Below are 24,456 nucleotides of genomic sequence, written 5' to 3' on the forward strand. Positions count from 1 at the left end.
CCCTTTCCTCGGCCACTCCATACTGGGTTGTTTCAACTAGGGAGTGTAGTGGTGGACCCACATTTTGTAGCAGGTGACAATCCAACTCAAAAATGCATCGCCTTCTTTCACAAACCTTGCTGTAAGCCTCTGAGAGACCTCCAAACGTTTCAACTTCTGATCTGCGGTCAAACAGTGAGGGACCTATCTGGCACACACTTTATGGAACTGTAGGTCATTTGTGATGATCGCTTTACAGCTTCCATAAATTGTTCCCACCTCTTCTGCAATTTTGGATACTCTCACCCGTCGATCGTCTTCAAGATTGTCTTGAACCATGCAAATGTTTTCATTTGTAATGCTAGTTTGAGGACGGCGATCATGTTGCTGATTTTCCACTCATTATCGTCCTTATTTGAACTCTTTATGCCAGGAAAACACAAGTCCTTGACAATGTTTGCTCCCTGAACTGTGCAGTCAATCTCCGGTAAATTTCCATCTCTTGAACTCCTTCAAGAGAGAGAAATTTTATAATTATGTGTTGCGCAGTGGAGGGGTGCACCTGTTGCTACAACATCGTGAGTATTATTGACGAATTGGTTGGGAGTGTGGAATGGTTGACTCTCCACATTCCTGATGACCCCTCCTAAGCATACTAGAAGTGCGGGCCCAGTCCTACCAACCGTAGATGCTTGTGAACAAAAATTCTGTTTTTATTTGATTTGCCCTTGTATTACAGTTGTTGCTGTTATTAATCAGATTTTTTCATAAGAAAAAAAAATCCTCATGTCTTTCAAAAGGGTTAATCTACATGAGAGTTAACAATATTGTACTAAATTTGTAATTTTGATTACATAATAATTACAAAATACATGTGGTAGGTAATCTTGAAAAGTCCTAATAATGTTGTGTATATAGCTTAAGTGCTCTGTAAATAATGTAATCATTAGCACTTGTGTGATTTACCTTAGATAAATTAATTATTTTTTAAATAGTTTACTTATTTTGTCTGTACCTTTTGCATTTCCAATTTGCTTAAATTAGTGACGGTAAGGGGGAAATTTGCAGAAAATTAATAAAAATAAGTTTAACTGGTTTTTTGTTCATTTTATGTTATTGAAAATGCAGTAATAAGTTTAGCTGTTTGCTTAGTAATATCAGAGAAGATGTTAAAAAAGAATCTGTTGGATTTAAGATAACGGGAAATATAAACTCAAGTGAAAATCTACATCAAGTAGACACAAGACTTTTTATAAAGTTTGTAAATAAACTTTTGAGAAAATTAGGTGCCTTACAGAAGTAATTAGTTAAAAATTTACTAGTTTAGTTATTAAAATAAATTAAGGCCTCTCCAACTTCGTTAATTTTGAGATCAAATTGGTGGAAATTTGATCTAAAAAATAAAAATATTAATTAAAAATAATTTCAGTTAAAATAATTATCAAAATGTAGCTTGGCTGAATTAGGATTTTTTTTATACTTTCATCAAACTGATGTTATTCTCAATAGTTCACTATCTTGGCATTATATTACTGGCTTCTCATTTAATAAAAAATATAAATTCGCAGTGATAAAAACATTATGATGTTTTTATAGTTAAAAAAAAAATTCTGCATACAAGTTACATTTTGATTACTTAGATTAAATACTTCTGCCAATTTTGATATTGTACAGTAACTGCCAGAATTTTATATTTTTAAAAATTACATGCATGTTAATTAAATATTTGTCTCATTTATTACTAATTACGTTAAAATATGACATATTGAATTGCAAGATCTTTCTGTGTTGTGTAAGGGACTTCTTTCCTCTATATTGTTTTTAGCTTATCTTTATTTTGAAGGATGTTTTTAATATTTATTATATTTGAATTATATTAAATTTTATACATAGTTCTTCAGTCAGTTACCACTTGATTTTTTCTGAATCTAATTATGTAATGTATTTCTATATAATTCTTCTAAATCTTGTATTATAATTTAATATAGTGTCTATACCTTGGTTGTTGTTTTTATTTTCTTTCTCTTGCTTGCATAAATCTTATATCAGAGGTGTTGTGTGTGTTATGGGACATTCCCTCGACTTCGAAGGGAACGCTCTTGTTGTGACATCCCAATGAGAGAAGTAAGATTCATATTCCTCTTCTTTGTACTTTGCTTTATATTTTAATACTTTTTTTGGTTTTTTTTTGCTTTAAAAGTAGTTTTTTTGTAGTGTTTTATTTTTACTATTAAAAAAAATAATTTCAAGTACTTAATTCATTTTTTTCATTTTACAAGAAATTTTTCAGGAATTTAAAGAGTTATGAATTCTCTTAAGTTAAAATACCAGCCAAATAATTTTAGTAAAAACCATATTTTTTTGTTTTTATAACTCAAACTGCTTATTTTATCAAAACATGATTAGAGAGAATTAGAAACATTTTTTTATGTGTTGCTACATATGAAAATTGAAAGTAAATGTAATGTTCTGCTGCAAAAAATTATCATTTTTTTTATTCTTCCTCCCCTGTTAAAGAACTTCCATGCTAAAATTTCATTTTACCATTTACTGTTGTAAAGATCAGAATGTCTTCATTAGCAGTCAGCTTACAGGGAATTATCCAATTAATTTTAACAACTTCATTTATAACAAAATTTTTAGACAAAAAACAAGTTTTTTATAAATTTATATATGATTCAATTTATCATTCAGAAGGTAAATAAAATAGTTCAATAAGTTTTTGTTGATTGGAAACACCCTTAATCCAGCTCTGGTAACTTTGAATGATTGAGCTATACTAAAAATTCTGTGCCAGAAATAATGAATGGTTTACTCGTTTATGTTGGTTTGAAAGTGGGTTAAAACCTTTGTTGTTGGTTGACATGTAAATGTTCTGCTTTAATAAAGTTTTACATATTTTCTGTTATTCTCCGCCTGTTGACATTTATTCCAAATGCACAAATGCTTCATTCTCTTTACACTATTATTTTTGCTGCAAAAGTGTACAAAGATTTACCAGTGATAAAGATTATTTCTCTATTAACAAAACCAAGTCAAGTTGAAACTAAATAAAATTTAGTGGAAAAAAGTTTTTTTAAAAAGTATTCTTGTATTCTGTAAATTGATAAATAAAATATATACTACTTTATTTCATACATTTAATATAATTTTACTTGAAAAAAAATTGTTCAATGTTATTTGTAAATAAAAATTGCTCTAATTGTTGTATATGCATATTCAAAAAATATATTTTTTGGATAATCGTAGCATGTGGTATTCATGAAATAAGCATCACAACACCCAACACTTTCTGAAAAAGTATTCAAGTTGAGTGGGTTAATGATTTTACCTTTTCAACTTTGATTTTTTAAATAATTTTTTTTAGATGTGGGGCCATAACACAATCAATTTTTATACAATTCTTAATTAATGCTGTCTATAAAATTCACTTGTATTTATTGAGTTGACAGAAATTTATCTTGTTCATATCTGTGGTAGATAAACAAAATATACACGTGAAATCTGTTGAACTGGAAAGATATGAAACAGGTACTCACTATAACAATTTGTAACTTTACCAGATTTCATCACAGTGACTTAATATATAAAAAAAAAGATTCTTTATAGATTTATAAATATCTCTCTGGTCATGTTTTGATACATGGTGTTTGAATACCTTAAAAAAAGGCTGCTTTATAGCTTAATTAGAGTAAGTTGTAAAATTCTTAACTCATTGAATTCTTAGAGCTAAAAGTTTTTTAAGACTGCAAAAAGAATAATTTGATGTTATTTTGTTATATGAAAACATATTTTATTTTATTAACTGATTTCATTTTTAATTTTCAATTTAACCCTTTCATTGTTTGGTTGATTCTAACAAGACTCCTAAACTGTTGATCTGATTTCTTAAGGTTTAAACATTTTTAGTACGTTCTCATGGAACTTACAGAAAATCAGATATTATTTAACTGTAAATCAAATTTTGTTGATTATGCTTGCTTTTGTGAAATGTTGGATTTATATTTGTGGTGGTTGTTAAAATTTAGATGTTGATCCTCAAATTTCATTACCAACAAATGTATTAACATCTATTTTTTCTTGTCATTTAACTGATCCATTCTCTTTCTGAATCTTTTAATAACGGTAAATATTTTCATTCAAAAAATTTCATCTGATGTAGATGAATGAGTATTGCTGAAATCAGTATTACATTAGGAAAAAAAATTAAATAGAAGATGATCCAATTTATGGTTTACAACTTTTAGTGTTAGATGAAATTACTTCTTAATAAATAGGAAAAATTATCAGTAGAAACTATACTACAAAAAGCAAAAAAAAAAGCATAATATTTTTAGCTGATAGAGATAGAGTAATCTCTGTATTTTACTTCAATATAAATAATGCAGAAACAATGTAGAAACCTTAGGTAGATTTGTTAAGAAACTGAGTCTTGAGTTTGTTTAAGTCTTTGAGTTTTAAGTTTCCTTATATAGAGTTTATATTACAAGTTCATGGCAGTCTGTTACATTTTATGCAAATAGGTATATTTTTCAACGAGAGGCTTAACGAGTTATTCTATGGTTTTCAGATTTAGCTTGCCTTTATGTAATTATTTTTTAACGTTTAGATAAAAATTTATCCAGACTGAAATTTAATTGTAGTTTTATAATACTTAATGTGCATATATGTATGCAGGTGTCAGTACATGATTGCTCCTACAATTTAATTAAAACTATTTATAATTTTGTTTGTGTTGTGAATATAATAATATTTTACTGTTAGTATTTCTTATTAATAAACTGTAAATTGTTAAAGAAATTTAACTAGAGTACTATTATTGTTAACATTTATTATTTTTAATTAGCTAACATTTTTATGCAATCTGTTGAAAAATATTACCCTTTATATTTGTCTCTTACTGAATTCTGGCTTGATACTTACTAGTGAACTTATCAGATGCAATTTAGGAATCAGAAAATCCTGGTGCCATAAGAGAATATATTGAGGTATTCCTTAGGTAAACATTTATTGTAAATTAATACATGCACACATTACTTTTTTAATTTTGTTCTTTTATCATCACTCTTTACATATCTGTACTATACAAAATAGCCAAATTATACCACAGATGAATCCCTGTAATAACATTTCAAAACTGGTGGGATGTTGAGTTGGACCAACTTTACTTATAAAGACACTGAATAATATCCACCTTTGTTTCTTTGGAGTGTTTTTAGAGATGTGGATTAAACCATTTATAAAGATGTAATATATATATATATATATATATATATATATATATATATATATATATATATATATTATGAGAGTGCATCATTAATTAAAAGTTCTACAAATTTAATGCAAAAGTGTGAATAATTTGTTAAAATTTTACCTTTTACGTTGATTGGTACAAGCATATATAATAGTTCATATACTGGATGGTGCAAATATAAGTTCTTATCTAACTTTATAAACTTAAATTTTTATTATACAGTGTCTATTTTTTATTTAGAACAATTATCCAGATAATATATTTCATGAAGAGCTGGCAATACTGAGTAGACATATCAGCCAATTTAATTTTTTATGAAACTCCCACTTAAGAAAAATGATACTTAATTTCAAAAGTCAGGGTCACTACCCTACTGAGATTTAATACAGTCTTACTGTCTTTAAAAACTGCCTGCTAGCTGCTACTTTTGGATCCAGTGCAGTTACCCAAAAATTGCCATTGCATTCATCCAAGTAAGAAGGATTGAATGAATGATAAGGGAATAGAAATGGGATAATTAACTCCTAGTAACTTTCTCTGATTAGGGAATTTTACCATCCAGAATTTATCCACATTTAGAATTTTCTGTTTGCTTTTGTATATTGTTCAGATATAAATAAATATTTTAATTCATTGACTGTACATAATAAATAGTTATTGTAATTATTTGAGATATCAATTTAAGATGATTTAATTTTTTTCAGTACATATTTTCCTACCCAAGAAATTGATTCTTTTTTCTTAATTAAAATGTCATTGTTCCAAAGATTTTTGTGAACTTTATAATTAAAGAATTATAATATATGATTATTGAAAAAATAATAATGTGGTACATTAGGTAATTGCAAAAAATGAAATTTGGAGGTATATTTTGTACATACAATATGCATTAGTGCACACTAATAAGTAAATAGCATTTCTCTGTATATAAATTAATAAGGCTTACATCCTTACAGAATGAAAATACAATTGCAAGTCACTGATCTTTCTTGGGTAGTTGTTTGAAATGATGACCTCTTTGAATTAGTATTTGCAATATTAATTTTGTAGTGCATTCTAGTATTTGGTTAACAAGTAATACTTTTGTGTTATGTGTTGCTCTAATGAATTTTACACCTTTTACCAGGCAATAATTAATAAGCTTACATTCCTTCAGTTAATATACTTAGTATTTGCAAAACAGAAGCAAAGAGAACAAGGACAAATCTTTTTTTTATTCTCTAACATATTACTTGAGTGTACATAGAAATGAATTTTTCAATCCCATTTATGGTACAGATTACTTTGTCCAAATAATGTGCTGGTTTTAGTAAAAAATATGTCCACTTTTAAATATTAATTAATAAAGATAAGATAATTCAACATTGAATTTAAAAGATAAATTTAGAGTTGATTACTGTTTTATCAGTAATCAAGATGATTTAAAAGAAAACTAATTCTTTAGTATCGAAAATAACAAAAGGTTATTATCTACTTTACTGTTTTGAAACAGGCATGACTTCAAGCAGCATTAATATTCCATTTTTACTTTTTTTTTTCTTTTAGTGAACTTAAAATATAATACAGATTCATGAATTTAACTTGTATGTGTTAGTATTTTAAATTTTACTTCCCTGTAAGTTATCAGCAGAATGATGTAATCTATTTGACCTAATATAATAGTATGAAGAAAAAGAAAATTCTATGTAGAACAGCTATATATAAATTTGACAATGTAAATTCACAATTAACCACTTCCTAAAAATGTTCGATCAGATTTTACCAGTGAAAATCTTAATGTAATTTCCACTTGATTTCATTAGGCTTGTTTAATGATCTTTTACTTAAGAGTATTCTTTTTCTCTTCTATTTTGAGGTTCTGTTTCATTTAGCCATTCTGTGGTCAATCAGCATTCAGCTACGCGTTTATTGTTTTCAGCAACATTAGAAGTAATATAACTTTAATTTCACTTATTTTTATAGCATTATAACCAAAAGCATATTTTTATATGATGTAATTAATTTAACTTGTTGTTTCTTATTTTGCATGTCTGAATATCTGAGAATGTTTAACACTAATAAAATTTGGTCAGTGCACTCTGTCATAACATCACAAAACAAGACAGCAACGAGTAGAAGGCATGTTGTAGTAAAAAGGCATGTTGCCAGTCTGCAAGTTATGTCCAAGAATCAATGGATAAAAAATCATGGAAGTGTAGTTAAGTTTCAAGATCATATCCAAGCAAGTCCCCTCCTCTGTACTTAATAGTAGTTCAAGAGTTTAGGATATTTTTTTTTGTATCAGATCTTCACTTCATCTAGTATTCTATGAGATTTATTTATAATAGTGTTAAAGAAATAATAAATTTCACTTTTAGCATAAGCAAATGTAGATATTTTTTTTTTTCTCCGTTTTTAATTTTGTTTTTCGTAAATGACGTTTTGCTTCCTTTAGTTGTTTTATTTTACATTTAATTTGCTGTTAATCTTTTACTTTTTTTTATCAAGATGTAGTTAAAAATTCAATACCTAGGCAAAAATTAATTATTTTATAATAAATTGATAACCATGCTATTTTTATTAAACAAACAGATTAATTGTCGCAAAGCCATAGACAGAGTTCCTGTTTTACAGTGATTCTTAAGTACCTGAGATAATGATAACTATTCAGGCTCATATTCTGTATGTTTGAAAAAATGATTAAAACCTGAATAGGTTTCGGATCAAGGTGAGATATAATTCAAAACATAAACAAATAACCGTAAAATAAATACTGAATACATTAAAAGTATTAAACCATAATTTATCAAAACTGGACAAAAGATTGTGAGACCTTGACAATAGAGACAGACAAACACATTCATAGAACAGTGATTGTGCTTTAAAAATGACAGTAACAATTACACTGGTCAACATGATTTTTGACTCATGAGTATCAATAGGTGTACTTAATGTAGTTTTTTATGCTGTTTTCAAATATGTATTCGGAATTTCTCCATCACCCATAGTTTTTTATTAATTTTTTTAAATATTTTAAAACATTTTTTCATTAATTTATCCATTGCCAAGTAAAAGATCATAGAGCATTGTAAATATGATGGATCCAAATGAGGTAACTCAAAGGGTAGCATTGCTATTGTTGTACAGGTTCAGATGTGTATAGACATGTACAAAGACTATTTAGTGTACCATACATTCATCAAAACGATGCCAGTTGTGAGATAGTAGTGAACCAGTAAACACGTCATTGTGAATGCTTTGTGTCTGAGTTATTGTGTATTGCATATTTACAACTTTATTTCTTTTAATTACGCATTAGTTACAAAACGCCTAAAGTCTGTTTAAATCATCCTATATATGTGGTGAAGTGATGCTAAAGTGTCGAAGGCAAAACCTTATTCCATTAGTGAAAAGTGTTATGAACTTCATTTTGAGTGTAGAGTCGGGGACCAAACAAGGGCCTGGGTCCCACATATCTGTTGTTTTTCATGTTCTGGGCTTCTCACTGCATGTAAAAATGGCACACACCACATGCCATTTGCTATCCCTTTGATTTGGAGGGAACCGAAAGATCACTCTTCTGACTGTTATTTATGCTTAACAAACATTAAAGGCATTACATTAAAATCAAAACATACAGTGCTATACCCTAACTTGCAATCTGCAATGAGATCAGTTCCACACTATAAAAAATTGCCCTTACCAAAGCCTCCAGAACATGTGGCATTAGAGGAAGAGAGCTTAGAGTCTGATGGAAGTAAGGAAGAAAAAGAAACAGATTCTGGTGATACAACTTTTGAACAAAGCGGTTCATCTGAGCCTCATTTACTGACTCAAGAAAATCTGAACGATCTCATACAAGATTTAAAGTTACCCAAAAAACAGTCTGAAATGCTTGCTTCCCAGCTAAAAGGATGGAATATTCTTCAAAAGAATACAAAGATATGTACGTATTGTAATTGTCATTCTGAATTTAAAGAGTATTTTTCTGAAGAAAATGGCTTAGTGTTTTGTAATGACATTTCTTCTCTTATGGAAACACTTTGTAATGAACATAACCCAACAGAACAGTGCTTGTTCATTGATTCCTCTAAAGTTAGTTTAAAAGCTTCTGCATAATGGCAATAAATTCCCATCTGTATCTGTGGCTCACTCGGCTAATATAAAAGAAACATATGGAAACTTTCAATTTATATTGGAAAAGCTTCAATATGCAGTGTATAAATGGAATATCATGGTGATTTGAATGTAATTGCACTTATTCTTGGTCTGCAGCTTGATTACACAAAGTACTGTTGTTTTCTGTGTGAATAGAATAGTAGGGACAGAAACAACCATTTCATTAGAAAAGAATGGTCTAAATGAATGCTAATCACTCATTCCTGAACAGAAAAATGTGAAATATGACCCAATGTGTAATCCTAAAATTGTGTTTCTGCCTCAGTTATATATCAAATAAGGATTAAAAACAAATCTTGTCAAGGCCATGGAAAATACACTTGGTTTCATGCACTTAAAGAGTTTCCTAAAATTAGTGATGCAAAAATTTATAGAAGGAATATTTGTGGGTCCACAAATACGATTACTAATGCATGATGAAAAGTTTGAGGAACTATTGAATCCACTGAAGAAGCAGCTTGAAAAGCATTCAAAAATGTTACTCAGAGTCGATGAGCACAGGGAACACTTTTATCAGGGATTTCAGCTATGGAAAATAGCTGAACCAAGGCAAATGGAATCCTGATATGCTGACAGATTATATATGGTTGGACCATCATAGGGATGCTCCACAAGCGAAGTATAGCAGAAAATCATAATTTCTTACTTTGTATGTGAGTCACGTGTCTAAATGGAGAAAATATTAAAATATTTGAAATTATAAAGGTTTCTCAGAAACTTTGCTTGATGGGGAAAAATTGATATCATATTTGAATTCAGGTGAAAAAAATAGTATCAGAATCACATATTTTTCTTACAGAGACAAAAAAAAATTTTTTTTGTTCCCCTGTGTTATCAGCAGTTAAGACATAAGCCAAGATGTTGATTTCATTAAAATTTTAGAATAATTCTTTGATACAGATATTATAATTATCTTACTGTGTTTGTCATTTAATTTGTACTTATTGTTATAATCTTCAAATCATACTTAAGAGCTGTTATTTTCCCCTGTTTGGCTCATTTCTTAAAATTTGCTTACTGCTTTGTCACTTCATCACTTTTTGTGGAGGAAGTTTATATCAGAGTTTTTGGTACTTAATTATTATAATTGATTTTAATGTTTTTGACTATTAGTTAATGTAATGTGGTGAAATTTATTCAAGATGAATTACTTTTTATAAATTTGAGGTTCATGGATCTTTATACCATAGACAGCTATGGTATAACTTAGATTTATTTGTAATTTTTATTTAGTCTCATTTTATTTTATTAGATGCTTGTGCTTTAGTTTATTTTTCATGTTATAATTTCTATATGTTATATTCTTTATTTTCAAGTTTATTTCATTACTAAATTTTACTTGCATAGTTAATATTCTCTTCTTTTATTATAATGGGTTAAATAAGTAATCTTTTGTAAATTTATAGTCTACTGTGGTTTACAATCTTCAAAGACGTGTTAGAAATCTAAGAGACCAATTACAGAGAAGAGATCTTCATTTAGATTTACTAAGAAGAAAAGTTGCATTACATGAGGATAGTACTCGTATGCGATCACTTTTAGAAGCTGAACGTGATGATGCAAACCTTAGGTAATTTTAATTATTTATTGAGAATAACAAGTTCTTTGGTTTCTTTTTTATAAAACAAGATAATATTCTAAAACATAATAATCTTAACAAAATAACTTAAATTCTTTTAAGCTGCCTTTATTTTATTATTGCAAGATTTTTGCAATTAAAAAAAAGAAGAAAAATCCTTACAATAAGCATAAATAAATAAATAAAGAATAGTATTTAAATTAAATAAACAATTAAATTGATCGCTACATAATTAAAAAAAATATTGAAAAAAACTTTTACTTGATCTGAGTAGTGTAAATTTTCTTTTAAAAGATTCAAAAAGTTGTAGAAAATAACAGCCTGGGTGTTGGGTACCACCTTGGACTATAGTGATTTGGACAATAGCATGTTTTTGCCACTCCTTGTTGGGGATAGCCAGCTACAATGTCTTCTCTTTTAACTTTTTCTTTTTCCTGTTTAGCCTCCGGTAACTACCGTTTAGATAATTCTTCAGAGGATGAATGAGGATGATATGTATGGGTGTAAATGAAGTGTAGTCTTGTACATTCTCAGTTCGACCATTTCTGAGATGTGTGGTTAATTGAAACCCAACCACCAAAGAACACCGGTATCCACGATCTCAGCTACAATGTCTAGGGATGTCTGGTTACCCCTTAGAACATTTATTGACAACTCCAGCACTTTAAAAATCAAATATCCTATTACAGAGGCCTAGTAGTCAGAAATGTTTGCCCCATTACACCTCACATAGTTCTGCTTCCTGAGAAGATAGTGGGCTCTGCTTGCTGGGAATTGAAAACCAGCATAGATTTTTTTTAATTTCATGATTTAATAATCTGTACTACAGTCAGAGTTGATCTGTCTTGAGTTGAGTTGAGTTGTCAGTGGAATAAGAATTATCAGATCCTACTGAATTGAGGGTATAGCATGCAGAAAGGATATAACAAAGGATCATCTTGTTTATTGTTATTGTAGCAAATGTTAATGTGTGGCTTCATTTGCTTAATTTGACAGTAATTTTTTTTTTTAATGAGTTTGATTAACTTGTTTTATCTTTCTCCATTATATTTAAAAACAAAAATTTTTTAGACATAGGTTGGCTTAGAATATTGATGCACCACAAAACAGCTGGTGTATAATGATTCTAACCTCAACACCATTGGTGGATATAAGATTCCCTTGTGTTTTGATGTACTGCTTTTTGAAATGTTCAAGAAATAGTGAAATCATTGTGTTTGAGGAAGGTACGGTAAGTTAAATTCATTTTTTGGTAATTTTTAGGAATTTGACAACAAATAAAATAAAATAAAAATTTGATTTAATTAATGTAAAATAACAATAATTAACATTATTGAATTTAGTTTAAAAATTACTTTTGTTATTAATAAGCTGTATGTAATTCGTGTATTTAGCTTAAATTAGATGAGGTTAGTGAGTGAAGCAAGCATAGGTTATGTTTTGTTAGTTTATTGTTGATATTTGTTCATTAGATGTACCATTAGTCACTACACAGAATTATAACCAACATAACCTACGCTCACTTTTGCTTGCTAGCCTCGTCTAATTAATGTTAAATATACAAATTATATACAACAGTTGTAAATAAAAATGTGGCTGTAAATTCCAAAAATGTATCCACCTTTTCTGCAATTGTTATTTTTTAAATAATTGTAAATGACACTAATGATAATTTTCATCTCAAACTGTTTAATGTGAGATATGTGGGACACAAATTACTGAGTCTCTTAAGCCAGTCAATTCTATTGTATTTTTGTATATTTATACCAAGTGATTCAAAAAGGGAATTCACAACATTAAAAGCTTATAAAAATTTATTGAGATAACTTACAGAATCAGTTGAGCTCTCATTTCATAGAAAAACAAATTGCATTTGTCACCCAACATTCAGTTTGGTTAGATATGGCTTCTGTTTGTAATATGATATATCCCACCTGATTTGATTTCTATTTGAATTCATTCCAGACTGTTGCCAGCAAATCAGAAATTAATTCGAAGTTCTAGCTTAACAAGATCACAGACAAAGGTGTTACACAAATTCATTCTTTTATGAAATACCACAAGAAAAAATCTAGCGGGATGAAATGTGGGTAGGGAGGTGTCATATAATTGGACCTTCACGATCAGTCCACCGATCTGGGAATCAAGTATCAAGAAAATCTCGGACTTGTAGGCCATAAGACTTATCTTATTGCTTAGGGCCATAGGAAAGAAGAAAAGCTTGTTATTTAAAGCTATTACTTAGGTTATTAATTGTATTAAAATGTAATAGCTAATGGTAATTAATTTATGGCAATAGATTTTTAATTTCATTTCTTGTATTATTTATCATTTTTCTTTCTTTGTTGAATAGAGTAAAAAAGTTGAATAAACAGCTTGATAAACTTCAATTGCAACTTGCAGAATCCAGGTCATTAAGTAGAGATTTAAAAGTTCAACTTACTGAAGCCTGTGATTACAAGGTAATAATAAAAAGTAAACATCTCATTGAATTTAATTTGTAAGTATTAAAATTTTCAGTAATTGATTTATGTTACTAATACCATAAAATGCATACAAGATATATTTCTTCAAGTGTTATCATGCCTTCGCCTTTATTATTAAAATTAATAAATTAATTATGCTTGGAAAGTGAAGGTTTAAGTTTGCTTTTTATTTATTGTCTTAAATCTGAATTTTTATATATAAAGAAATTTATTCAAGAGTAGTAGTTGATTTGGGATGTTAATATGTGGGGAATATTCCTGTAAACAAAAGTTAGAAATTGCTTTGTTTTAGGAATGCAACTAGTGAAATATTTCACTCTGATCATTGCACCAAGAATAAAATTAAGGTATACTAAACAGTTCTTGGGATTCAAAATTAAAGGGCAAATTAGATGGATTTCATTTTTTTGACCTGAAAAATTGAATAAAATGGATCCCAGAATTACATCTCTAGTCATTTTCAAGAAAACTTTTGCAGTCCAAAAAGTTTTATTTGAAAATAACCTTTTTTTGGTTTGTTGAAATTAATTTTGCTAAATTACAACCGATAAATAAAAATATAATAGATAAAAAAAGCAAAACTTGTTGAAAACTCTATTCTGAGAAATTTTACATAAAATGAAAAGAAAACATTTGATGATAATGGAAAAATTGAAACCTTCAAAAATGGTAGGGTTATTCTTCTTTTGTAGAAACTGCTGATAGAAGGTGGTTTTTTTGCTCACTCCTACACAAGTGAAATGAGGAGCAAAACTATTTTTATTTATTTATTTTTTTATACAAATATGTTCATTTGAGTTGAGAACAACACTAAAATTTGTTAGGAACACTTTTCCAAGAAGGTTAACAGAATATTCAATTTACTGTCTCATCTTTTAAATCACTTATGATAGATGATGTAAATTCAGCAAAAGTGATAATTTCAACATTTTATACATAAAATGTATGTTGGATTGTTTTTAACCACCTCTAAAAGGGGGAAACTGGAATTAGAGTATATTTGATAATTTTCATTGATGTTGTGGTCTGATTGTCACCAAAACTCGAATTCAGTTGTGAAACTTTGTTTGGAAAGTAAATATTGGGGTAAGTAAATATTGAAATCTTGTAATAGGCAAAATAGGAAGGTGCACTCTAATTTCCATGGAATTCCCTTTTATATTTTCACTCAAGTGAGATAAATTAGTTAAAGGGGTTTTGCATTTTCAATTAATATTCTATAAGTGCTGGGAACATTCAATTGATATTTTTCTACTAATTGTTGAGGTACTAATTCTATGTGCATATAAATAATAAGCCAACTAAATCGCTCATTACAATTTTTTAGCTTCAGCCATTTGTTGAATAGCTTGATTGTAAGAGTTAAGTGAAGTTATTTAGGAAAGGAAAGAAAAATTAGTTTGGTTAACCATTTCCAAAGGATTTTAAAAGAGATTTAAATTAAGCATAACATTTGTTTATCCAAAAAAACAAATAATTCAGCTAGTTGTAAGTGTAACATATTGTTAATTTACACTTATAAAATTTTGAATGTAAAATGGTGCATGCTTATATTGTTCTGATGGATCGGTTTGAAAATTCCAAGTTTTCAAAATGAATGGTTATTTATTTTCTATGTAATATTACTTAATTAAAAGTATTTTACAGATGACAGCCTTGGAAAGAGGAAAGAAAATAGATGAATTGCAGAAGAGGTTACTTGATTCAGAAATGTTACGGAATCGTTGTACTCGTAAAGTGACGCTTCTTAAAGACCAGGTGAGTTAAAGTTTTATTATTTTTCTTCTCTTGTCCTCAACACATTGAATACAGTTAAAATTAATATTAACTTTTTGCAGGTCATTGCTAAATCATTAGGAAAGTAGTTCCTTAGAAATGCTTACTTCAATTGACGGTTGAAGTTTTTTGATAAAAATATTTGGTGTACTCTATCAAACACTTATTTTTGTACGGCTGTATTATAACGTTTGAATTTTGCAGCTGAATCTGTATCATAGTGAGGGTCATTACAAAACAGATTTTCATTACAATATAGATGATCAACCGATCAGAAGCCTACTCTTTTCAATCAGTGACCTATCAGAAGCGGTTATTATTTAATATGTCATCTGTTTTTTTTACTTTGTTTTTAATCCAGTTTAGTAGTTAGCAAGCAGAGGCTAATTTGAAATTACATCAGTAGGTAACTATGTTTCTGTATTATACTGTTAGTAATTTTTTTAGTATTAAAAAAGTCTTTAATACTAATCGATATTAAAGGAAAGGCAGAAATTATGACTAATAACCTATTGCCACAGAAATGTATATTTAATGTATTTTTTGAAAAATTAAAAATAAAATTCTGTTAAAAATGTGTCCATCATTGATTTAAAACAACAATCCTACCTATTCTACCAGCCTGTTATACTATTCTACTACTCTACCCACTCTACTATTATGTGTACTTATATATCAAAATAAATTTTGATGTGGTATGAAATATTTTTATTTTTTTTAAAAATTACACTGATAGACAAAAAAAATTAATGTTTCTCTATGTATGATACCATTTCTTGAATACATTATGATCTGTAAATACAATTTTTCTATCACCCTTAGTTTTAAATAAATTATGCTTAAAAAAAAATTAAGGAAAAATGTAATTAAAATCTGCAAAATTTATAATTTTGCATGGCCATACCTGTTTAAGAATGATTTTGCTGATGCTATTAATTTTTCGAATAAATAGCCTCAGGCACTTCCCGAATTAATGTCCAACAGTAATCGGCTAGCATGTTAATATTCCATTTCCTCTTATAACGGCTTTCCATCACTGAATTGTCTTGGTGGAAACGTTTACTGTGTTCGTTACTTATGTCTCCGAGGTTGTCCGGGAAAAAATTCAGATGCAAGTGGAGGAAATGTATTTTCAAAGACATTTTATAGCTCTGTATGAAGTAAGAAGTTGATTAACAATATCGTAGTAATTGTTAGATTTTTGTTTGCCAAGAAAAGTTTTGCAAACATCTTAAAATGAAGCCCAAGTTGCACTCTACATTATTTAACATTGATTTAAATACATCACTTTGATCAACTCTCTTATTTGAGGACCAAAAAATATTCCTTCTTTAATTTTTCCTTTAATTACATTTGGAAATTACTGCCTGAAGTACAAAAATCCGGGACTATCCTTCTTCATTGCTTTTACAGAATTTTTCATTAGTCCTAGCTTGATATGGAGAGGGGTAAAAATATTTTTTTGGGTTCTACTAAGGAATGATGAATAATATTTTTCCCATTTGGAGTTAATTTGTCTAATTTTTTCCACTCTTTGGTAACATAATGTTTATCCCTAGCTCGGCTGTCCCATTTGCAACGAAAACAAATGTACGTAGTATAGCCTAACTGCATGCATAATAAAATAGCTATAACTTTCAAATCACCATATATGTTCCAGCTATGTTTTTTATAATTTATTTTTTCAAGAATGTCTTTCATCACATCGTATTATGTCTCTTCCAAATTAATACCATAAGTAACAAATATACCATATATAACAATATATAAGTATAAATATACCATAGTAACAAATATCGAAGGATATTTGTTACCATTGTGTAGTAGAACCACTTTTAAACTATACTTGGATGAATCCATGAAAAGATGCCAGTCCTAAGGTTTATGAACTTGTCCTAAATACAACATAACCTCATCAATATTTGTGCAATAAACTAAATTATTTTCATCAATAAAGTACTGAGAAAGTTCTTTTTGTCTGTTTTGAAAGCTCAAAATTTTTGTATTTTTTTGAAGTAAATTCCAACTTTGCAGTCTTTATCATAACAGTTCAGGTGATTTTTTGATAAATTTAAATCCCTAACAAAGTCATTTAATTCACCTTGTGATATAAGATGTGGCTTACTGGAAGATAATTCAAAATCAAAATCATTGTTGTCTTCTTCAGTACTACCTGATTCTTCATCGCTGCTTTTGAAACATACATTCACAAGTGGCTCAGGAACTGGAATAATTTCACTGTGAGGTACAGGCCTGATTGCAAATTGCAACCAAGAATTTTTAAAATATGTTTAATTTTTTTAGAAATTCCAGACCCACATGTTAAAAGCAACAATCGGTTACATGATCCTTTGGTTCACGCCAAACCATAGGTATACCAAATGGTTAAGCCTTCCATGAACCTTTTAGCCATCCTCTTAAATATACAGAACAATTAGTGTGTATTATATGAGGAGCCCATGTCTTATCCTGATCATCAATTTTACACTGTAAGTACAAATGATATGCTCTTTTAATTAAATGTGTAATGTTTTTTCTATTTGATTTTATGGTAAACTCACCACATACATAACAAAAGACATCCACATCATTTACATTTACACAATTTCAAGGCATTATGACACTGCACTATTAACAAACTTAAGACAGCAGCAATAAGACTGAACAAAATTAATTCATTCCTAAATCCAGTGCTTAATACAAACAACACAGTTGTGCTTTCAGCTACATGTTTTGACCTGCACAGACATGATTAATCTTGTCCATGAATGTTCACTCTTCAGTATTACATATGATGTCATAATATATGACCATGATATGATTTAATTCTTTGTCTAGTATTGTTTATTTATAGTTTACAAATTTTGTTAACAATGTTAAACAATAAAAAATGAGATAACAAAATACAATATAGAAGCATAAAATGCTGAGTTCATATAATGCTAAGTTCATATTCATTTTTAGCATCGAAAACAGATTAAAATCATATATCACTTTTTTGGGAAAGAAAAATTATGTTTATCAGTGCTATTATTTAAAAAAAAAAATTTTTTTTTTTCTTTCACTTCTCGAATAAAACATTATTTGACCTACTTAATACACTTGCTATCTCATACTTGATTGCTTAGTTAAACTGTACTGCAGCTCAAAAAAACAACTTTTCACATAATTTAATTGGAAATGAATGGGTCATCTCATTACATTTGACTTTGTGGCAAGTAACTTTTATTTTTTATTACTTATTTAAATTTTTTCCAGCCACCATCTCTGGTTCTCAGGTTGCTACATACTATGACAATAAAAAATGTAATAATCTGTTTTAGTAAATACCTCTCGGTGCTGGAACTATGCAGAAAAAACTAATTATCAAATTTTTTGTGATTTTTTTTTTTTGTAGTTTGGTATATTTACTTGTCAAATATGTTTTGTAATATTGTACTAGGTAATTTTGTAATTCTATTTAATCCATATTTGTAGCTTAACATTTGAACAAAATTAGTTAACATTGTTAAGTTAGCATTATTAACTTTTAACAGGTTAGAACAACCAGTGAAACAGCTGAACAAGAAAGATCAATGTGTGAAAATTCAATTCAGCTGCTTAGAGATGATTTAACTAATACTAAAGCAAGTTTAGCTGATTGCCATCGTAGAGAAAACCAGGTATTCCTTTAGTTAGTAAATAATTTATGTGTAGAGTTACAGGGACTGATGATTTTAAAAGTAAAATAAAAAATACAGAATATGATGTAAGAAGTATTTTTTAATATGTAATTACACCAAATGTAAATGGCATTTATTAGCATAACTCCATTTTTTAAATAACATATCAGACAAATGTTCTCTACTATATTCAATACACTGTTGTATGATATGTAGATCCCCCCCACCTTAGAAAATAGTCACATAGTCATAGGTCTGGAAAATGTGTTAGGTTTATACAAATTTGGATATTAGATCGTGGATACCACTCTTCTGTAGTGGTTGGGTTTCAATTAACCACACATTTCAGGAATGGTTCATCTGAGACTTCACTTCATTTCATATATTATATATGTATATAGTATATGTAAGTATAGTATTATGTGTATAGTATATATATATATATAGATATACATTATGTATTACATATTTATTATATACTATATATATATATATATATATATTATGCTTTATATATTCATACATATCATCCTTGCACATTCTCTGAAATAATATCCTATGGTGGTTCCGGAGGCTAAACAAAAAACGAAAGGTCTAGAGAACGTGCAAGCTGTGCAGAATCTCCTCCTTTAGAAACCATGCAGCCTGAAAACATTTCTTGAACCAACACTATGGTGCTCTGATAATCTAGACTGTTGCTCCATCCTGATGGAACCACACCATATTCAAATCGATCCTACAATGAACCAGTTCAGGAGCAAGAAAGTCTTGTAACATATTGTTATGTACTGGTCAGAATTGGCTGTCACAAAGTGCCCTTCTCTTCAAAGAAATAAGGACCTATGATTCCAAAACTTGCCAGACAGTTACTAGGATTATGAGGAGTATATATATAAAGCTGCTTAGGATTTGTATTAAACTAGTAACAGAAAGTTTTTTTATTCACAGTGCCTGATAAATGAAAGTATGCTTTGTAACTCATTAGCAGGACCATTTCATCTGCAAACAAATTAATAAAATTTACTCAGAATGTCACCTGATTTGCTTGTCATACTTACATAGATCTTGTGCCATCATTATATTGATGAAAGTTTAAATCCTTGTGTAGAATTCTTCTGATATTACTGTGGGATAAATAAAGAGTGCAGCATGCTTTCTGGTTGAGTGCTGAGGATGTCTCATTATTGTCTGCCTGACTCTTTTAGTGTTTGGAGAACTCATATATTGCATGACTGGTTTGATTTTTTTTGTAGACACATTAATTCAGAAATTCTTGTTATCCATAGCTTCATTGTATTGCAAATAGGATTGATACGGTGATATGAAGTTTTACAATGCTAATGGAATAATTGCTGTGTAATTACGACTAAATTACTATTTTAAAATTCGTTTCCAATATGAATGAGCAGTGTACAGCAGTCCACTGCTCCATTAATATTACAATGATGTCTGGTATGGAAGTTCACAGCCAATTCAATTTCTGCCTACATGTCATAATTACCAACTTATTTTGCTTTAGAAATCGTTAAGTTTCTGTGACTCACTTTTATTTTAATGTTCTTTAAGAATCACCTTAATTGAAACATCACCTTAATTGAAACATGGAGATCTAATGCCGGCTTGATATTTTTGGGTTGGCATTAGATCTCTGTGTTAATTGGTGAAACCAGACTGAATGGGTCATAGTGAAGAACTTCATAGATTACTTGGCAAAAGAAAGGATTGCTGAGAGGGTCTAGGGTGCTGCTTGGGCTATCTGTTTCTGTTTTTGTTATATTACGTTTTTGCTGTTGTTTTATATTCATGTTTTTTTTTGTTCTTTTGTTATTGTGTGTTGAACTTAACTCTTTAGCTTTCGGGTAGGTAGTAGATTTCAGTTCCTTATTATTGTTATTCAGTCTTTTTTGATACATAGTTTAGATGTGTTTGTTTTCTTCTCTTGAGAGTTCTTAATGTTAGTAGTATACTGATGGGAATGTCACATATGACATTCACATCAGTGGCATCCTGACTGAGGCAAGAACAAGGCTGGGAGATGCCTTTGCCAAGGTTTTGAAGATGATCAAGCCCATAAGGGCTAGGTATGGAGGGGGTGGCATGCTGACCCAAATTGCCACATGGAGGCTGTCTTCCCCTATGGGGTCAGGATGTGCCAACATTTACTCGACATTTTCAGCAATTTGTTCAACTGTAAGTCGCTGGTCTTCTTGCATAAGTGAATCAATACGAGAATCTAACTTTGAGGTCGACACTGTTACCAGACGTCCAGGGTGGTGCTTGTCAGTCATGCTTTTGTGGCTACTTTTAAACTTTTCCACCCATGTGTAAAAACTTGTATGGTTCTTAGAACTGACTGCCGTATTGTTTTTTCATCCGAGAGAATATCTGACGATTGTACACTTTCTGAAAGTAAAAATCAGATCACAGAACACTGTTCTTCAAAAGTACTCTCTTTGAGCACAAGGTTGTCAACTAACAGTTACAAAGGTTTCAGTTGCCTGCATTAAGCATTTCCTTCACTAAGAATGTTTGTTTAATTATTGAATGACCCTCATACATTTTATCCAATTTTGCCAGTTTATTGATTCTTTCCTTTCAAATAATAGGATTGTTCCAACTGTGCAAAATAGGTATTTGTTCCTGCAATCACCTCCTCGTTTGAATAAAATCTCCTTCCTGGCAGCCATTTTTTCATGTTGGGGAACATGTAAGTAGTCTGAAGAAGCCAAATCTGGAGAATAGGGGGTGAATGGAATGAATTTAAACCTTAACTCCATCAATTTTGTGACTACAGATGCAGAGGAATAAGCAGGTATATTATTGTGATGGAAAAGGACTTTTTGTGGGTCATTCGTAGTTTTTCTTGTTGATTGATTTTCAAATAGTCTAATAACATTGCATAGTATTTGCCTATAATCGTTGAATCTTTTTCTAAATATTTGATGAGGATTATCTTTGTGAATCCCAAAAGACAGTCACCATGATCTTACTGGCTAAGGAATGGCCTTTGTCTTCTTTAGTGCAGACTCCCTGCTGGCAATCCATTGTTTGGGTTGTTCCTTGGTCTCTGGCATATATGTATATGCCTGTATTCCATATGGTATATCCATGTTTTGTCTACTGTGATGAAATAACACTTAAAATCTTGTGGATTTTGCTGAAACATCTGCAAACTGCTGCTCATGAAATACCTCACACAATTTCGTTTTGTAAACTGTAAGCAATCATGGCATCCATCTGGCAGATAGCGTTGTCAAGTGTTGATACAAAATATCATGCACGCGTTCAGTCAAGTTGTCCACAGCCCTAGCAATTTCATGCACCATCACTCTTCTATCATCCAACACCATACCATGAATTTTATCAGTCATTGCTGGAATAATGACCTCAAACAGAGACAGAAAATTCTTCATTATTTGTGAAAAATCTGTTTTGAAAAATCTTGAAGTCACTGTTGAAACTACCTCTTGAAACATCTGAAACTGTTCTAATCAAAGATGCAGATTTGCCATAATATTTATCAAGGTTTTTTCAGTGTGCTTAGGTGATTTGCTCTTCATAAAGTAATGTTTAATCAGCTCATGAAACTCCCTTTCATCCATTTTTTAGAAATCACTTGACTTTCTCAATTCTAATGGAAGCCAAACACAGAAAAATTAACTGATCAGGTTGAAACTTGGTGTGCATTTTTCCAAAACATGCTACTAACTGAAAATTCTCTTGATACGCACTGGTGGTGCCAACTTTCAGATTTTGCAAAACCTTTTCAAACTTCTTATATATATTTCTTGTATGAATGTAATAATTTATTTGTCATTAAACCTACACCACTCCTACAGTATCAGGTAATATAGTTTTTAATTTAGTGGCCCCTGATTGTACTGCTCTTGTAAAGATATAATAACAGATCCAATAAAACGCCAATATTAGTAAAAGCAGATTCTGTTATTTTTTTTAAAGATTGCATTCTTTACTTATATGACTAGATCTTTGTTTTACAGTGGATATTCTTACATCTTTTTATGATTATTTCAGTGCATAAGCTCAAGCTTTTTCAGTATGAAAAATGGCAAGCCTGCTCTGGAATTTGAATTCATAACCATCTGTTTATTAGACCAAGACACTACCGCCCTGCCATAGACATCATACTGTAATTAAAAAGATTAAAATTCACCGCTACCATCCCTTCTGTTTTCATCTGACCAATACAACAATAGTTCTCTTAGGCATTTCCCCTTGTCATATAATAATGGTGAGAGTTTACTTTAGGAATCCTGTAGTTGTTCTTATGTTACTTGTAATTTCTGAAGGAAAACCAATTTTTGTTGCACAAAATTTTTTATCTGTTAATTTACTGCTTCATTATGAATAAAATTGTCCTTTTTTCATGCAATTGTGGATGCTCACTTCCTGGAAGGACTTTGGAAAAATAGTCTAAATTGGGTCAGTTACTTAAAGGTTGTTTGCTCTTTCTCACCATCTCTACGCTTTTCCCATATCCTTAATCCCGTCTTCCCTGTTTTAGGTTGTATGGTTGTAGGTTAGACCCTGTTAGGTCTGGTTAGATCGTACCAGGATCTGTAAATATATCCTTGATTGTGGGGTGGGTGTCTATGAACTGTTATGAGGAAATAGCTATTAGTCTAATGGTTAAAGTGTGTATCTGGAAAAGCTGGACACTCTAATTGCTTCTAAAATACAAAATATTTTTGTGGTAAATTTAATAAAGCATCTGATAAGTGACATTTTTTGAGATTAGGTGATGATAGTTTGACTGTATTTTGATTGAAAGAACAGTACTACTAATACCTATTGTCAGTAATTACTGCATTAATAAAATTAAAGAAAAATAAAATGTTTAAAATTCTTTTTTATTTTTAGTTGACAAGTCTACGTACTTCAGTGTGCAGCCTATTAGGATTAGATACTTCAGCACCAGATTACGAAATAATTGCAAAACTGACAAAATTATCAAATGCTCATAGAGAATTTACATTAGTATCTAGACGTTATGATGATCCTGTTCTACCACATGTATCTCGTAGTCCACGTTTAACATCTCCGGTACATAAAGTGACTCCTCGTTATTCTGCCACTACACATGACGATTCTGGTTTTCTAGATCCTATTGATGACTGTGATTCTGATATAAATACAATATATAATAAGCGACCATTACGTGGTACCACATGATATTAAGGTAATTATAGTTACTTTTGAGTGTTAAAGATGCATATTTTATTGTAAGTTTATGTTACTTAACATTTATGCTGCAACTGGTTGAGCAGAAAATGCCATCCAGCATAGAGCAGGCATTTCAGAAGTCATTCACTTAATTTAGATGAGGTTGGTGAGGTACTTGATTTAGATGTGTTAAATACATACCTTCAGCCGTTTCCTTAAAAAAATTGCAGCATTGTCCATGAGGAACAAAAATAGTCTGATTCAAGGTCTAATCTTTCTTCCATTGTTGCTAATTTTAACATGGCTGGATTCACTAATCTATGATTTGCAATGTTTTATTTATATCCATCCTGCTTATGTGTACAACTTTATTAT

General features: G+C 29.8%; 1 protein-coding gene across 1 annotated transcript in view; it reads left to right on the plus strand.

Moving 5' to 3' along the window:
- The window catches only part of LOC142326577 (coiled-coil domain-containing protein 170-like), a 55,814-nt gene extending 31,724 nt beyond the window's left edge, over positions 1-24,090 (plus strand). The window contains exons 10-15 of the mRNA XM_075369158.1: positions 2,029-2,103; positions 10,801-10,964; positions 13,327-13,435; positions 15,107-15,217; positions 18,772-18,897; positions 23,779-24,090. Coding sequence (XP_075225273.1) covers positions 2,029-2,103; positions 10,801-10,964; positions 13,327-13,435; positions 15,107-15,217; positions 18,772-18,897; positions 23,779-24,090 — 897 coding nt within the window. The remainder of the gene's footprint in view (positions 1-2,028; positions 2,104-10,800; positions 10,965-13,326; positions 13,436-15,106; positions 15,218-18,771; positions 18,898-23,778) is intronic.
- The last annotated feature ends 366 nt before the right edge of the window (positions 24,091-24,456 follow it).

This window comes from Lycorma delicatula, chromosome 6, assembly GCF_047948215.1.
Source record: "Lycorma delicatula isolate Av1 chromosome 6, ASM4794821v1, whole genome shotgun sequence".
NCBI lineage: Eukaryota > Metazoa > Arthropoda > Insecta > Hemiptera > Fulgoridae > Lycorma > Lycorma delicatula.